The sequence below is a fragment of the Chiroxiphia lanceolata genome, chromosome 1 (assembly GCF_009829145.1).
Source record: "Chiroxiphia lanceolata isolate bChiLan1 chromosome 1, bChiLan1.pri, whole genome shotgun sequence".
NCBI classification, from domain to species: domain Eukaryota; kingdom Metazoa; phylum Chordata; class Aves; order Passeriformes; family Pipridae; genus Chiroxiphia; species Chiroxiphia lanceolata.
Window position 1 is genome coordinate 1,206,724 of NC_045637.1, and position 16,827 is coordinate 1,223,550.

The 16,827-nt window shown below is 57.3% G+C and overlaps 4 protein-coding genes across 4 annotated transcripts; all 4 read right to left on the bottom strand.

Moving 5' to 3' along the window:
• Positions 1-2,248: 2,248 nt before the first annotated feature.
• Positions 2,249-2,877, bottom strand: LOC116794144 (feather keratin B-4-like). Its single transcript, XM_032702519.1, has 2 exons — positions 2,853-2,877; positions 2,249-2,610 (listed from the first exon to the last, which is right to left on the bottom strand). Exon 2 carries the CDS (start codon positions 2,588-2,590, stop codon positions 2,249-2,251), a length of 342 nt encoding a protein of 113 aa, XP_032558410.1. The 5' UTR covers positions 2,591-2,610; positions 2,853-2,877.
• Positions 2,878-5,831: 2,954 nt separating this feature from the next.
• Positions 5,832-6,183, bottom strand: LOC116794178 (feather keratin B-4-like). The gene has a single exon (XM_032702615.1). The coding sequence runs from the start codon at positions 6,171-6,173 to the stop codon at positions 5,832-5,834; it is 342 nt and encodes a 113-aa protein (XP_032558506.1). The 5' UTR covers positions 6,174-6,183.
• A 3,228-nt stretch (positions 6,184-9,411) lies between these two features.
• On the bottom strand, positions 9,412-9,764 carry LOC116794221 (feather keratin B-4-like). The gene has a single exon (XM_032702733.1). It carries the CDS (start codon positions 9,751-9,753, stop codon positions 9,412-9,414), a length of 342 nt encoding a protein of 113 aa, XP_032558624.1. The 5' UTR covers positions 9,754-9,764.
• A 2,998-nt stretch (positions 9,765-12,762) lies between these two features.
• Positions 12,763-16,778, bottom strand: LOC116794261 (feather keratin B-4-like). The gene is made up of 2 exons (XM_032702810.1): positions 16,755-16,778; positions 12,763-13,121 (listed from the first exon to the last, which is right to left on the bottom strand). The coding sequence occupies exon 2, from the start codon at positions 13,099-13,101 to the stop codon at positions 12,763-12,765; it is 339 nt and encodes a 112-aa protein (XP_032558701.1). The 5' UTR covers positions 13,102-13,121; positions 16,755-16,778.
• Positions 16,779-16,827: the final 49 nt, after the last annotated feature.

Here is a 16,827-nt window from a genome sequence, read left to right on the forward strand (position 1 = left end):
GCTGGGTGTGAGGGGCTTCTCCTTCCATTTTGTTGGATTCCTGTCCAGCTTTCTCCCAGCTCACACAGCCTGGTTTTAGGCTCAGCCTTGCCCACTGGATGTGCTCTCTGGGGGCCTGGTTTCCTCTACTGTTGCTAAGGTTGTATCTGAGTGTATGAGGTTCAGCTGACAAGGTTTTGGTCTCAAGAGTTCTGCAGGTGTGGCTTCTGTGAGAAGGTTCCAGAAGCTTCCCTGGTGTCTGACACAGCAAGTTCCCACTGGCTCCATGTTGGATCAGCCACTGGACAAAGCAGAGGCAATCGTGGATGATGCAGCCCATCTGTGATCACAGCCTGTTCTGAAAGGGGCACAATTAGTGCTCAAGAGGAGCTGGAAGAGAGGAGAGAAAACATGGGAGAGGAAGAAGTCTGGGGTGATGAAGGGCAGAGCAAAGGGAGGGGAGGAGGTGGGCCAGGGGCTGTAGCAGAATGTGCTGTGCAGCCCATGGAGCAGAGCATGGTGGGTGAGGCTGTCCCCTCACAGCCCCTGGAGGTGCAGGGTGGAGCAGAGATGCAGCTGCAGCCCCTGGAGGAGCTGCCAGCAGAGCCAGGGAGTGCCCAAAGAGGCTGTGAGGCCGTGGGGAGGGCGAGGTGGAGCAGGCTCCTGGCAGGACCTGTGGCCCCATGGAGAGAGGAGCCCACCATGGAGGAGGTTTGTTGGCAGAACTTGGGAGCCCCTCCAGAGCCACGTTGGAGCAGCGTGTTCCTAAGGCCTGAGCCCGTGGGAGGGAGCCAGGCTGGAGCCGTTTGTATGGAAATGCAGCCCATGGGAAGGCCCCCGTTGGAGACTGTGTGTGTGGGATGGAGCCCACGCTGGAGCAGGGGCAGAGTGTGAGGAGGAAGGAAGAGCAAAACCAAGGTGGGATGAAGTGAGCCCAAGCCACCTTGTCCATCGCCCTGAGGCACTTGGGGAGAGGGGGCAGAGAACTGGGGAGTGAAGTTGAGCCTGGCTGAAGGGAGGGGTGAAGGAAGGGTATTTATGGTTTGTTTTTCTGTCCCATTATCTTACTCAATGGTTGGATTTTTAAGGAATGAAATGAATTTCCCTGAGTGGAGTCTGTTTTGCCCACAATGGTGATTGGTGACTGATCTCCCTGTCCTTAACTCCAGTCAGGAGCCTTTCTCCATCTTCTTCTCTGTTTTGTGCACTGGAGGGAAGGGACTGAGAGAGGGGCTTCGTGAGCACTTGGTGTCCTGCAAAGATCAACCCCAACCCCACAGAGCCCCAAGTTGTCAGCAGAGCAGGGTCCCAGGCTTGTCCCTGCGCCTGGTTCCAAGGTCTCCAGGCTGTGCCTGAGGAATCCCCAGTGACGGTGACCTCACAAAGGGGACTTGCTGTGGGACCTGAGAGCAGAGGGATGGGGGCTTGGGGTCACATGCACAGGTGATGCAGGGCCCCTGGAGAGGGAGCCTGGTGGTGCAGAGACCCCCTGAATGATTCCCTGTGGGGCCCTGCAGTGAGCAGGGGATGGTGGCCGGGGCATCTCCACCAGGGATCAGTTAAAGACCCACAACAAGGTGAGATCCTGGTGTGGGGACTCCCAGGCAGGAGGAATGGGGAGCGTGCAGCCAGAGGGACAGTGCAACAAGGAGCCAGAGCTGGGTGAGCTGAGGACCCCATGGAAGGGTGGGTGGTGAGCTGGACAGCGTGCATGTGTTCCCTAAAGTCCTTGGTGCAGGAGGGGACAAGGACATGGGGCCTTGTGTGGGTGGTCCTGGGCCGTGGCTGTGAGGGGAGATGGTGTAAGAGGGACTGGAGGTGTTTGGGGTGGGAGGAAAGGGTTGGGGTGTCCCAGGGAGTGTTGTCATGTCAAAGCCTCAGTGTAATGAGTGATGAGCTGGTGTAACTTTGTGACAGACCCTCAGGAGCCAGTTAGTTCTGCTGCTGGTGGTGGTGGTGGTGACATATTTCCTAGGAGGGGTCTTGTGCCCCTTTTCCACTTACCCCGCTGGCCTATTGAGGCCTGGCTGTGTAGGGGGTGAAGTTCGAAAGCCCTGGTAGAATTAAAAAGGAAGAGGCGTCTCAGGCTTTGATGCAGAAGAACTTTATTGAGTCAAACAAGTGAAAAGACAAGAGGAATAAATGGGAGGGATGCGGTGTGAGGTGCAAGTAGGGCGACCATCAGGTGAGGTGCTTCGCTTGCAGGAGATATTGGTGCAAGAGTGAGAAGGGCAGGTGCAGAGGGTGTCAGCTGTGGTGTCAAGGAGCCTCAGCAGGTGCCGGAGCAGCCCAGGCCTGCCAGGCCACAGCCCAGTCCTCCCAGGCCGTAGCCAAAGCCACGGCCATAGCCCAGGCCGTAGCCTGCGGCCCCAAAGCCGCCGGAGATGGGCTGTCCCTGGACGTTGAGCTCCGTGCCCAGGGCAGCCCCTGCGGTGGATCCGACGAAGGAGCTCTGGGGGAAGGAGGTCATGATGGGCCCTGGGAAGGTGACGCGGACGGGGGAGGGCTGGATGAGGACGGTGGAGTCCTGGCACTGCCTGACACAGGGCTCGTTGCAGCTGTTGGCCAGCGGGGTGGGTCCGCAGGGGCGGCAGAGGTCGTAGCAGGCCATGGGTGTGGTGTGGAGGGGCCCTGGGAGGGCAGGCAAGAGAAGAGCAGAGCAGAGAAGGTGAGAGCAGAGAGGGGTGTGAGGCAGCTGCGGGCGGTGGGGGTGCTCGGGGCGGTGTTGCAGGAGGGCTGGTGAGTGGGGAGGCTGGTGTGGGCTGTGGGGAGGCGTGAGGGCTGCTGAGGCTGGGGCAGAGCGTGCTGGGCGAGAGGGGCCGGGGGGCGTTGTGTCAGGAGCAGGAGGGGGTTGTGAGGGGCTGGAGGCTCACCTGGTTGTGGGCAGAGAAGGCAGGAGAAGGCGTCAGGAGAAGGGTGGGAGGGAGAGAGGTGCTGGGCCGGCTTTTATGCTGCTCCTGCAGGGGCGGCACAGCCTTGGCCCAGCCCTTGGGGCATTTCTAAGGCAGCAGCTCCCTCCTGGCCCAACCTGGTGACTCCTGAGCTGGACGCTGTTATCCGTCCCCAGCTCTTCAGTGTCATGTCCTGCTCTTGAGGCTGTGTCCATCTGACCTTGGCAGCAACTTTTGAGGTTGAGCTGTAATTGGGAGGATGTTCATGGGAAGTGCATTTCAGGCAGGTTTGTACACCTGAGAGAAGCTTTGGAGGCAGAGGTGTCATTAGTGAGTTTACCTCATGACACTCGTGTGCTGTGGTTTGTGGTTCCGTTGTGCAGAGTGAACCCTCTTCTGTGTGACTGAATGTACATAAATCATGTTACTGCACCCAGGAATGCTGAGGAAACTGCTTTTTGTTCCTGGGAGGTCACTCTTCTGTAGCCTGGAAAGGTCATGGTGCCTGGGAGCACTTCCTGATGGCTGAAGGAGAGCTCATTCTCCCCCTGTCTTGAACAGGATCCAGAGGGATGATCTGGAAAACTCAAGGTTTGTCAGGGTGAGCTCTTACACACTGTTATGTTCCATTTGGATTTCCTAAAGTTGCCCAACAGCAGATTCTGTCATTTAAACCGTGTTTCTTCAGCTCATGAATAATCCAGTGACCAAAGAGGAAACTCAGGCTGGATAGTTTTTTTTGCCCAGGCTGGTCTATGACCTTAAGTTACGTATTCTGTATTTTTGTCATAAGGTTTTTTTGAACCTGTAAGTTTTGCTATCTTGCAGCTCTGAGCCAAATGCAATAATTGCTAGTAGAAGGTCAGTGGGCTCCTCTTTACTCCTCTGCCATGGTGTGGGTGTTCCTGTAGGACCCGGGGAAGCATGAAATCCTCAGCAGTGCAGCTACTGCTTCAAGATCTGCTTCAGGAGCTGTTTTGGGGGAGCTGATGTTCTGAACCTTCCAGGCTGGAGCTTTGGTTTTACACCATTTCCATCCCTTCCTGTATTCGGACCACACTGCCAGGGGCAAAGAAGAGCCTTCAGGAGAGGGCAATTTGCAGGGGACAGTGGCTGCCCGATGGTTTTGTCTCTTGCTGGCCACTTGTGCTGCTTGCAGAGCATGGCTCAAAATGTGGGAGAGAAGTGGCGCTGCCCTGGAGCCCTGGGGCCCAGCGCTGGGGATGGGTCAGCAGGCAGATGGAGCCCCAGTCACTGTCCCCCTTGGAGCTCTGTCATCCCCCAGGGCTTCCCCCAGGGCTGCCTGTGCTGCTCCTCCACAGCTGGACAAGTGTCTTGTCCAGGAGGCTGCAGTGAGGGACAGGAGCATCAAGCTGACTAAAAGCCCAACCAAGTGCATCCACCACATTCCCTTCGTGTGTGAGTGGAGGGGCATAAACACAGGAGGATATGAAATGAGGCAGGAGAGACTTTCCCTTAGTGAGCCCACCCTGACTGTTCCTGATGGTTGCGTTGTCCTTTCAGTGCCTTCCAGTTCCACCCTGTAGGATCTTGTGCCCAATTTTCCAGGTGCTCCGGACAGAGGGACAGGTTTGCAGTTCCCTGCATCTTCTGTGCCTGCCTTTGCTCAGTGGGGCTGAGTTGGGCTGATTGCAGCCTGCCAGGAGCTGTGCTGAGTGGCAGCAGCTGCCGAAATGCAGGGGAGCTGAGTGTGCTGAGGGTTGTCCCCAGGGCAGCAGAGGTGTTGGGGAGGAAGAGGAGGGGAGGCAGGAAGGGGATGTGTGTCTGGGCGTTGCTGGGGCTGCAGGGCCTGGCAGGCAAGAGGCAGCTGGGCCAGTGCAGGGCTGGGCTGGGGGTGCCAGGGAGTGCGGGGGTCTCAGGGATCCCCCAGAGAGGGGGGTTGTTTGACTGGGTGTGCAATAGTCCCTGGGGAAAGGTGGGGTGAAGCCTGGAGTGCTGAGGGAGCGACCTGATGTCCCGACCATGGAGGAATCTCCTGGAGTTCAGTGAGCAAAGATGCCAAGTCCTGTTTCTGGGGCAGAAGACCAGAACAGGGACACCAAGATACAGAATTTTCTGGAGGATTTTTCATAGAGGTGAATCTGAGAGGACTTGGACTGCCAGGGGACAAGGACAGATTGGGGGTGTCATCAGTGTGTAAATCCCTGCTGGCAGGGAATGAAGCTGAGGGAGCCCAGCCCTTGTCAGCAGTGCACTGGTGCAGGACAAGAAGCCCTTGCCCAGGCGACAAGAGGTGGAATTCCATTGGAAAGGAAGTCAAGCCTTCTTCAGTGTGTGGGTGTTGACAGAGTGGAAGAGCTGGTGGGTCCTGTATCCTGGGAGATCTAAAGCTGAACTGCACATGGTCCTGGAAAGCCCGCTCAGGCTGGCCCTGCTTGCGCAGGGGGTTGAAGCAGCTACACTGAAGAATTCCTGCCTAACAGGAGGATTTCATGGCTCTGTCTGCTGGCAGGGTTGAGGAGTCCTGCTGGGGAATAGTTTGTGCAGTGTGTGCTGGATGCCAGAGCCCTTGGTGTGGCGTGCACAGGTAAGAGCAGTGTTGTGTGGAAGCCTTTGGTGTAGCAGGAGATGGGCTGGTCCCCTGCTCAGAAAGGACCCTCAAGCTGTACCAGTCTGTGTGTTGTTGGTGGTGTCCTAGTTGTTAAGAAGGGTTTTGTGGCTCTTGTGTACCCACCCCAATGGCCTGTTGAGGCCTGGCTTTGTGCCAAGGGAGTTTGTGAGACCACTGGGAGAAAAAATGCAAAGGAGTCATGAGAGGCTGTGATGCAGGAGAACTTTATTGAGACAAAAGAGTAAAAAGAAAGGAGCAGCCAATGGAAGGGAGAAGGTGTGAGGTGCAAGTAGGGCGACCATCAGGTGAGGTGCTTTGCTTGCAGGAGATATTGGTGCAAGAGTGAGAAGGGCAGGTGCAGGGGGTGTCAGCTGTGGTGGCAAGGAGCCTCAGCAGGTGCTGGAGCAGCCCAGGCCTGCCAGGCCACAGCCCAGTCCTCCCAGGCCGTAGCCAAAGCCACGGCCATAGCCCAGGCCGTAGCCTGCGGCCCCAAAGCCGCCGGAGATGGGCTGTCCCTGGACGTTGAGCTCCGTGCCCAGGGCAGCCCCTGCGGTGGATCCGACGAAGGAGGTCTGGGGGAAGGAGGTCATGATGGGCCCTGGGAAGGTGACGCGGACGGGGGAGGGCTGGATGAGGACGGTGGAGTCCTGGCACTGCCTGACACAGGGCTCGTTGCAGCTGTTGGCCAGCGGGGTGGGTCCGCAGGGGCGGCAGAGGTCGTAGCAGGCCATGGGTGTGGTGTGGAGGGTCCCTGGGAGGGCAGGCAAGAGAAGGTCAGAGAAGGTGAGAGCAGAGAGGGGTGTGAGGCAGGTGCGGGCGGTGGGGGTGCTCGGGGCGGTGTTGCAGGAGGGCTGGTGAGTGGGGAGGCTGGTGTGGGGCTGTGGGGAGGCGTGAGGGCTGCTGAGGCTGGGGCAGAGCGTGCTGGGCGAGAGGGGCCGGGGGGCGTTGTGTCAGGAGCAGGAGGGGGTTGTGAGGGGCTGGAGGCTCACCTGGTTGTGGGCAGAGAAGGCAGGAGAAGGCGTCAGGAGAAGGGTGGGAGGGAGAGAGGTGCTGGGCCGGCTTTTATGCTGCTCCTGCAGGGGCGGCACAGCCTTGGCCCAGCCCTTGGGGCATTTCTAAGGCAGCAGCTCCCTCCTGGCCCAACCTGGTGACTCCTGAGCTGGACGCTGTTATCCGTCCCCAGCTCTTCAGTGTCATGTCCTGCTCTTGAGGCTGTGTCCATCTGACCTTGGCAGCAACTTTTGAGGTTGAGCTGTAATTGGGAGGATGTTCATGGGAAGTGCATTTCAGGCAGGTTTGTACACCTGAGAGAAGCTTTGGAGGCAGAGGTGTCATTAGTGAGTTTACCTCATGACACTCGTGTGCTGTGGTTTGTGGTTCCGTTGTGCAGAGTGAACCCTCTTCTGTGTGACTGAATGTACATAAATCATGTTACTGCACCCAGGAATGCTGAGGAAACTGCTTTTTGTTCCTGGGAGGTCACTCTTCTGTAGCCTGGAAAGGTCATGGTGCCTGGGAGCACTTCCTGATGGCTGAAGGAGAGCTCATTCTCCCCCTGTCTTGAACAGGATCCAGAGGGATGATCTGGAAAACTCAAGGTTTGTCAGGGTGAGCTCTTACACACTGTTATGTTCCATTTGGATTTCCTAAAGTTGCCCAACAGCAGATTCTGTCATTTAAACCGTGTTTCTTCAGCTCATGAATAATCCAGTGACCAAAGAGGAAACTCAGGCTGGATAGTTTTTTTTCCCAGGCTGGTCTATGACCTTAAGTTACGTATTCTGTATTTTTGTCATAAGGTTTTTTTGAACCTGTAAGTTTTGCTATCTTGCAGCTCTGAGCCAAATGCAATAATTGCTAGTAGAAGGTCAGTGGGCTCCTCTTTACTCCTCTGCCATGGTGTGGGTGTTCCTGTAGGACCCGGGGAAGCATGAAATCCTCAGCAGTGCAGCTACTGCTTCAAGATCTGCTTCAGGAGCTGTTTTGGGGGAGCTGATGTTCTGAACCTTCCAGGCTGGAGCTTTGGTTTTACACCATTTCCATCCCTTCCTGTATTCGGACCACACTGCCAGGGGCAAAGAAGAGCCTTCAGGAGAGGGCAATTTGCAGGGGACAGTGGCTGCCCGATGGTTTTTGTCTCTTGCTGGCCACTTGTGCTGCTTGCAGAGCATGGCTCAAAATGTGGGAGAGAAGTGGCGCTGCCCTGGAGCCCTGGGGCCCAGCGCTGGGGATGGGTCAGCAGGCAGATGGAGCCCCAGTCACTGTCCCCCTTGGAGCTCTGTCATCCCCCAGGGCTTCCCCCAGGGCTGCCTGTGCTGCTCCTCCACAGCTGGACAAGTGTCTTGTCCAGGAGGCTGCAGTGAGGGACAGGAGCATCAAGCTGACTAAAAGCCCAACCAAGTGCATCCACCACATTCCCTTCGTGTGTGAGTGGAGGGGCATAAACACAGGAGGATATGAAATGAGGCAGGAGAGACTTTCCCTTAGTGAGCCCACCCTGACTGTTCCTGATGGTTGCGTTGTCCTTTCAGTGCCTTCCAGTTCCACCCTGTAGGATCTTGTGCCCAATTTTCCAGGTGCTCCGGACAGAGGGACAGGTTTGCAGTTCCCTGCATCTTCTGTGCCTGCCTTTGCTCAGTGGGGCTGAGTTGGGCTGATTGCAGCCTGCCAGGAGCTGTGCTGAGTGGCAGCAGCTGCCGAAATGCAGGGGAGCTGAGTGTGCTGAGGGTTGTCCCCCAGGGCAGCAGAGGTGTTGGGGAGGAAGAGGAGGGGAGGCAGGAAGGGGATGTGTGTCTGGGCGTTGCTGGGGCTGCAGGGCCTGGCAGGCAAGAGGCAGCTGGGCCAGTGCAGGGCTGGGCTGGGGGTGCCAGGGAGTGCGGGGGTCTCAGGGATCCCCCAGAGAGGGGGGTTGTTTGACTGGGTGTGCAATAGTCCCTGGGGAAAGGTGGGGTGAAGCCTGGAGTGCTGAGGGAGCGACCTGATGTCCCGACCATGGAGGAATCTCCTGGAGTTCAGTGAGCAAAGATGCCAAGTCCTGTTTCTGGGGCAGAAGACCAGAACAGGGACACCAAGATACAGAATTTTCTGGAGGATTTTTCATAGAGGTGAATCTGAGAGGACTTGGACTGCCAGGGGACAAGGACAGATTGGGGGTGTCATCAGTGTGTAAATCCCTGCTGGCAGGGAATGAAGCTGAGGGAGCCCAGCCCTTGTCAGCAGTGCACTGGTGCAGGACAAGAAGCCCTTGCCCAGGCGACAAGAGGTGGAATTCCATTGGAAAGGAAGTCAAGCCTTCTTCAGTGTGTGGGTGTTGACAGAGTGGAAGAGCTGGTGGGTCCTGTATCCTGGGAGATCTAAAGCTGAACTGCACATGGTCCTGGAAAGCCCGCTCAGGCTGGCCCTGCTTGCGCAGGGGGTTGAAGCAGCTACACTGAAGAATTCCTGCCTAACAGGAGGATTTCATGGCTCTGTCTGCTGGCAGGGTTGAGGAGTCCTGCTGGGGAATAGTTTGTGCAGTGTGTGCTGGATGCCAGAGCCCTTGGTGTGGCGTGCACAGGTAAGAGCAGTGTTGTGTGGAAGCCTTTGGTGTAGCAGGAGATGGGCTGGTCCCCTGCTCAGAAAGGACCCTCAAGCTGTACCAGTCTGTGTGTTGTTGGTGGTGTCCTAGTTGTTAAGAAGGGTTTTGTGGCTCTTGTGTACCCACCCCAATGGCCTGTTGAGGCCTGGCTTTGTGCCAAGGGAGTTTGTGAGACCACTGGGAGAAAAAATGCAAAGGAGTCATGAGAGGCTGTGATGCAGGAGAACTTTATTGAGACAAAAGAGTAAAAAGAAAGGAGCAGCCAATGGAAGGGAGAAGGTGTGAGGTGCAAGTAGGGCGACCATCAGGTGAGGTGCTTTGCTTGCAGGAGATATTGGTGCAAGAGTGAGAAGGGCAGGTGCAGGGGGTGTCAGCTGTGGTGGCAAGGAGCCTCAGCAGGTGCTGGAGCAGCCCAGGCCTGCCAGGCCACAGCCCAGTCCTCCCAGGCCGTAGCCAAAGCCACGGCCATAGCCCAGGCCGTAGCCTGCGGCCCCAAAGCCGCCGGAGATGGGCTGTCCCTGGACGTTGAGCTCCGTGCCCAGGGCAGCCCCTGCGGTGGATCCGACGAAGGAGGTCTGGGGGAAGGAGGTCATGATGGGCCCTGGGAAGGTGACGCGGACGGGGGAGGGCTGGATGAGGACGGTGGAGTCCTGGCACTGCCTGACACAGGGCTCGTTGCAGCTGTTGGCCAGCGGGGTGGGTCCGCAGGGGCGGCAGAGGTCGTAGCAGGCCATGGGTGTGGTGTGGAGGGTCCCTGGGAGGGCAGGCAAGAGAAGGTCAGAGAAGGTGAGAGCAGAGAGGGGTGTGAGGCAGGTGCGGGCGGTGGGGGTGCTCGGGGCGGTGTTGCAGGAGGGCTGGTGAGTGGGGAGGCTGGTGTGGGGCTGTGGGGAGGCGTGAGGGCTGCTGAGGCTGGGGCAGAGCGTGCTGGGCGAGAGGGGCCAGGGGGGCGTTGTGTCAGGAGCAGGAGGGGGTTGTGAGGGGCTGGAGGCTCACCTGGTTGTGGGCAGAGAAGGCAGGAGAAGGCTTGAGGAGAAGGGTGGGAGGGAGAGAGGCACTGGGCCGGCTTTTATGCTGCTCCCGCAGGGGTGGCACAGCCTTGGCCCAGCACTGTCAGCTGGCGGCACCTTTGCTGAGTTGGGATTTGGGAGCATTTTCATGGAATTTCAGTGTTGTGGCATTTTGGAGACATGAGCAAAGCGCTGGAGAAGTAAGGTGTCATCAGTGAGGTCACCCCGTGTCCCTCGTGTGCTGTGGTTTGTGGGTGTGTTGTGAGGAGAGGCCCCATTTCCTCACAGCCCTGCCAGCTTGCTTTGGCTTTGGAGGTGTGCTGGGGTTGAGGAGCTGCCCCTTCCATTGTATTTGCTCCTTCCCCACCTTTCTCCCAGCTGCCTCAGCCTGTCCTTAGGTCGGGCCTTTCTCACTGGGTTTGCTCTGGGATGGGCTCGTTTACAGCCCGGGTCACAGGGTTTGTGCTCCCCAGTGACGCATCCAAAGCAGGCTGGAAAGAGGGTGTGGGGAACTACAGGCCTTTCAGTCTGACCTGAGTGCTGGGGAAGGTTCTGGAGCAGGTCACCTTGAGTGCCATCCCATGGCAGTTGCAGGACAGAGAGGGGATCAGGCCCAGCCATGATGTGTTTGTGAAAGGCAGGTGCTGCTTGAGCAACATGAGCTCCTTGTAGGCCAAGGTGAGCCACTGAGTGGGTGAGGTGGGGTGTGTTTTCCTTTCCACAGTGCTCCCTTTGCGTGTCCTCCTCTTGCAGACGTGTCCTTGTGGTGGCAGCTTTGAAGGGAGAGTTGGTATTTGGGAGGTTGTGCATGGAATGTGCTTGTGGGGGCACTTGGGAGGTGCAGATACTGCCCAGGAGAGGTGGGGTGTCCTCTGTGAGGTCACCTGATGTCACTCACGTGCTGTGGTTTTGTGGAATTGTGTGATTCCATGTCCTGCCCTTGAGGCCGTGTCCATCTGACCTTGGTGGCAGCTTTGATGAGTTGGGGTTTGGGAGGGTTGGATGGTTGGATCTGTGTCAGGGAAGGCTGAATAAACAAAAAGGCCAAGGAAATTGATGGTGTCATCAGTGAGGTCACCCCATGTCCCTCATGTGCTGTGGTTTGTGGGGACCTTGTGAAGATGAGGCCCCAAAGGCTCCCAGACAGAGCTGCCCCCCTGGAGCCCAGGGCAGAGTTTGCAGGGGGTTTGTCAGGCGAGCAGGGAGTGTTGCTGGACAAGGGGAAGCCCTGGAGGAAGGTTTGCTGTGTCACTGGGTGCAACTGTGCCCTCAGGGCCTGAGGTGCTGCAGCCAGGAATGCTGAGGGAGCTGCCTGATGTGCTGGGGAGGCCACTCTCCTCCTCTTGCCATCAGCTGCTCCTGGTGCCAGTGCCTGGGAGCGCTTCCTGAGGGCTGAAAGAGAGCTCCTGGCTTGGTTTGTGGAGGAAGAGCAGCAGTGACTCCCTGGAGAACTGGCATGTGTCAGGCTGCCCTCATTCCCAGGGTTACAGTCCCTTGGGATCTCTCAGATTTACAGGACATGATACTCTCTCTTTGAAACTGTATTTCGTGACCTCAGTAAGAAAAGCAAGAAAGAAACAACAGAGTGGGCTTGGTCCCTTCTTGTCCAGGCTGGTCTGTGACATCAGTTCACTGGTTCACCATTCAGGCCATAAGGGTTCATAACTTATAAGCCCTAATTTTTAATATCTTTTTCTTGTGAGGAAAAACCTGTCATTACCAGAGGAAGGTCAATGTGCTTCTCTCTCCTCGTCTGTCCTGCTCTGATGTTCTGAACCTTGCACACTGGAGGTTTGACCTACCCCATTTCCATCAGGATCATGGATTAAGTGCAAGCTCTGCAAGACTGTGGAGGACACCAAGCTGAGTGTTGTGGTTGGTTGTCGAGAGGGAAGGGATGGCAACCAGAGGGGCCTGGACAGACTGGGAAGGAGGACCTGTGTGATCCTCATGGAATTCAACAGGTCCAAGAGCTTGTGAGTTGTGTCAGTCCCTAACAAGGCTCCAGGCTGGTGGTGGCTGGTTTGAGAGCATCCCTGTGGAGAAGACTTGGAGAGTATTGGTGGGTGAAGAACTGACTGGGAGCCAGGAATGTGTCCTGGCAACCCAGAAAGCTCCCGTGTGCTGGGCTCATGGCCACAGTGTGTGCAGCAGGGAGAGGGAGGGGATTGTGCCCCTCTGCTCCTTTCTGGTGAGACTGGACTTGTGTGTTCAGCTCTGGGAGCCTGAGGAGAAGGAAAGCAGGGACGTGTTGGTGGGCTGCAGAGTAGAGCCTTGGGGATGATGAAGGGCTGGAGCCCCCGGTGTCCCTGGAGACTGAAGGCAGCCCAGACTGGGAGTTTGTGTGTGAGGTGTGAGTGGTGTGCCCAAGGCTGTGTTTGGGCAAGGGAAGAGTTTGTGTCCCATTGTGGAAGGCCCTTGTGTACCAGTCTCTGTTGATCCTTGTGAAAAATTTCCTAGGAGACAGTTGGTTTCTTTTCCACCATCTGATGGCATCTGGTGCCAGAGCTCTGTGGCAAATGAAGTTGTAGGAGGCTTCGAAGAAAAAAGGATGAGGAGGCATGTGCTGTTTTGCTGCAGTAGAACTTTATTGAGAAAAAGAGTGAAAGGGCAGAGAAGACAGTGGAAGGGATCTGGTGTGAGGTGCAGTAGGGCGACCATCAGCTGAGGTAATTTTGTTGTAGCAGATTTTGCCAGAGCCCGAGCTTGTGGCATGAAGGGTGTTATTGGTAGCCCTCAGCAGGTGCCGTAGCAGCCCCTGTTGGCGTAGCAGCCCAGGCCTCCCAGGCCGTAGCCAAAGCCACGGCCATAGCCCAGGCCGTAGCCTGCGGCCCCAAAGCCGCCGGAGATGGGCTGTCCCTGGACGTTGAGCTCCGTGCCCAGGGCAGCCCCTGCGGTGGATCCAACGAAGGAGCTCTGGGGGAAGGAGGTCATGATGGGCCCTGGGAAGGTGACGCGGACGGGGGAGGGCTGGATGAGGACGGTGGAGTCCTGGCACTGCCTGACACAGGGCTCGTTGCAGCTGTTGGCCAGCGGGGTGGGTCCGCAGGGGCGGCAGAGGTCGTAGCAGGCCATGGGTGTGGTGTGGAGGGGCCCTGGGAGGGCAGGCAAGAGAAGGTGAGAGAAGGTGAGAGCAGAGAGGGGTGTGAGGCAGGTGCGGGCGGTGGGGGTGCTCGGGGCGGTGTTGCAGGAGGGCTGGTCAGTGGGGAGGCTGGTGTGGGGCTGTGGGGAGGCGTGAGGGCTGCTGAGGCTGGGGCAGAGCGTGCTGGGCGAGAGGGGCCAGGGGGGCGTTGTGTTAGGAGCAGGAGGGTGTTGTGTGGGGCTGGAGGCTCACCTGGTTGTGGGCAGAGAAGGCAGGAGAAGGCTTGAGGAGAAGGCTGTGAGGGAGAGAGGCGCTGGGCCGGCTTTTATGCTGCTCCCGCAGGGGCGGCACAGCCTTGGCCCAGCCCTGTCAGCTGGCGGCACCTTTGATGAGTTGGTTTTTTGGAGGATTGGATTGTTGGATGTGTGTCAGGGAGGGCCAAATAAACAACCTGAGCCCAGGTGAGGTGTGATGTCATCAGTGAGGTCACCCCGTGTCCCTCGTGTGCTGTGGTTTGTGGATGTGTTGAGAATTGTTGATCCTCTTGTTCTGTGTGACTGGATGTCCATCAGTCAATGTGTTGCACCCAGGAATGCTGAGGGAGCCATTTGATGTCCTGAGGAGGACAGTCTCCAATGCCTTAGAAAGGTCACAGTCCCTGGGAGCCCTTCCTGATGGATGAAGGAGAACTGCTGCCCTTGTCTCTGGAATGGGATCAAGAGAGAGGACCTGGAAACCCAGAGGCTGCTCAGGCTGAACTTGTTCCATTGTTGTGATCCATTTGGATTTTTGAAATTTTCACTTGGTCATTTAAATTGTGTTTTGTGGCTTGATTAAGAAATGCAATAAACAAAGACCCAACAGGGCTCAATCCCTTTTTGGCCAGGCTGCTCTGTGGCATCAATTCCCTCCTTCCGCATTCAAGCCATGAGGTTCCATAAGGTATAAGTTGTAAGAAAACTAATAGGTTGTAACATCCTGTAGCTGGGAGCAAATAACTATGTTTACTAGAGGCAAGTTGGCATGCTTCTCTCTCCTCCTCTGTCACAAGAAAGGCATTCCTTTGTGGAATTCTGTGCTTCCATGTCCTGCCCTTGAGGCCGTGTCCATCTGACCTTGGCAGCAGATTTTAATTGTGAGCATTAGAGGGCAAAGGCTGGAGCTGATGGTGCGTGTTAGGGAGGGCTGAAGATGTGAGCAAAGCTTTGGAGAGGTGGGGTGTGATGAGTGAGATCCTCCCGTGTTCCTGATGTGCTGTGGTTTGGGGTGTGCTGTGAGGAGGTGCCCCAAAGCATCCCAGCCCTGTCAGGCTGCTCAGGCAACACGTGTTGCCCCTTCCCTCCCCTTCCATTCCTCTCCCCTTTGCTTCCACCTGGCTAAGCCTGACACTGGACCTGACTTTTCCTGCTGACTGTGCTCTGGGGGGGTTTTGGTGCCCCTCCTGCTTTTAAGGTTTGGATAGCTGGGGCCTTTTGGGCCCTGTCCTGGGCTAAGTGGCAGGGACTGAGGTCTCTCCTCTGGGCATCTTTTCTGTCTGATGGGCAGGAAGAGGCTTTGGAGGTGTCCTGGGCTGTTGGACACAAGCATTGCATGATCCCAGAGAATGCAAACAAGGCGGGGCTGTGTCAGTGCCCAGTGTGTTGGGGTGAGAAGTGTGTGCAGGGCTGGGCCCAGAGCCTTGGGCTGAGTGTCCCAAAGTGCAGATGGGAACAAGTGTGCAGTGCTGGAGCCCAGGAGCTGCATCCATTGGGCCAAGACTGCAAACATGAGTGGTCATGGCCATGGCCACATCCTGGAGTTGAGCAAGGGCAGGGGTAAAGTCCTGATTGTGGGGAGGGGTCAACCCAGATAGGAGGAATGTCTGGGGGCTAATTTGACAAATGCTTTCCATAAAATTCCTGTCTAATCAGATGAAGTCTTTGTGTGCCTGGTGGAGAAGAAACGGCCAAGGAGATGGTCATGTACCAGTGTGAGAAAAGGGGCCACAAGTCTGCAGGTCAGAATTGGGAAAGGTGTGAGCAAGCAGTGGGAGGTGAATCTTGCTGCCTCCTCAGCACTGGGGATGTGCCATGTGAGGTGTGTGGGCAGTGCTGGGCTCTCCAGTGGAAGAAGCTGATGGACTTGGGGAATGCAGAGCAGTTGAGGACCATCAAGATTCTAAAGAGGCCGGAGGATGTTGGCTAGAGGAGAGGCTGAGAGAGCTGGGAGTGGCAGGAGAGAAGGCTGGCCAGGGGAGTGTCATGAGTGTGTGTGAATCCCTGCTGGCAGAGACTGAAGTGGAGGGAGCCCAGCTCTTGTCAGCAGAACACACGGGCAGGACAAGGGGCCATGGACACAAGGGAAACAGTTGGAATTGCAGGGACAAAGCAGACAAGCCTTGTTCTGTGTGAGGGAGGTCAGAGAGTGGCAGAGGAGGTGGAGTCTGTGTGCCTGGAGATGTAACGCTGAACTGGCCATGGTCCTGGCCAAGCTGCTCTTGCTGGGTTTGTTTGAGCAGGAGGGTTGAAGCACTCGCAGTGCATCCTGGCCAAGTGGGTGATGTTGTGTCTGTGCTGGGCAGGTTGAAGAGTCGTGGTGGGGAAGCGAGTTTGTGCAGTGTGTGCTGGCCCAGAGAGACTTTGACAGAGGCGTGTGCAGGAGAGCCTTGTTGTGTGGAAGCCTTTGGTGTAGCAGGTGATGGGTTTGTGCCACGTTCTGGCAGGGCCCCTCCACCCCTGTTCCATTGCCCGTCTGTGTTAGTGCTGGTGACAGATTTGCTAAGAAAGGTGTTGTGGCCTTTTTCCTGATTCTCACTGGCTGTAGAGCCCTGGCCTTGTGCCAAGTGAGGATGTAAAAGCATTGGAATGAAAAAGGAGGAGGCCTGAGAGACTTTGATGCAGGAGAATTTTATTGAGTCAAAGGAGTGAAGAGACAGGAGCAGGGAGCGGGATGGACGAGGTGAGAGGTGCAAGTAGGGCGACCATCAGGTGAGGTGCTTGCAGGAGATATTGGTGCAAGAGTGAGAAGGGCAGGTGCAGGGGGTGTCAGCTGTGGTGTCACGGAGCCTCAGCAGGTGCCGGAGCAGCCCAGGCCTGCCAGGCCACAGCCCAGTCCTCCCAGGCCGTAGCCAAAGCCACGGCCATAGCCCAGGCCGTAGCCTCTGGCCCCAAAGCCGCCGGAGATGGGCTGTCCCTGGACGTTGAGCTCCGTGCCCAGGGCAGCCCCTGCGGTGGATCCAACGAAGGAGCTCTGGGGGAAGGAGGTCATGATGGGCCCTGGGAAGGTGACGCGGACGGGGGAGGGCTGGATGAGGACGGTGGAGTCCTGGCACTGCCTGACACAGGGCTCGTTGCAGCTGTTGGCCAGCGGGGTGGGTCCGCAGGGGCGGCAGAGGTCGTAGCAGGCCATGGGTGTGGTGTGGAGGGGCCCTGGGAGGGCAGGCAAGAGAAGGTCAGAGAAGGTGAGAGCAGAGAGGGGTGTGAGGCAGGTGCGGGCGGTGGGGGTGCTCGGGGCGGTGTTGCAGGAGGGCTGGTCAGTGGGGAGGCTGGTGTGGGGCTGTGGGGAGGCGTGAGGGCTGCTGAGGCTGGGGCAGAGCATGCTGGGCGAGAGGGGCCAGGGGGACGTTGTGTCAGGAGCAGGAGGGGGTTGTGAGGGGCTGGAGGCTCACCTGGTTGTGGGCAGAGAAGGCAGGAGAAGGCTTGAGGAGAAGGGTGGGAGGGAGAGAGGTGCTGGACCGGCTT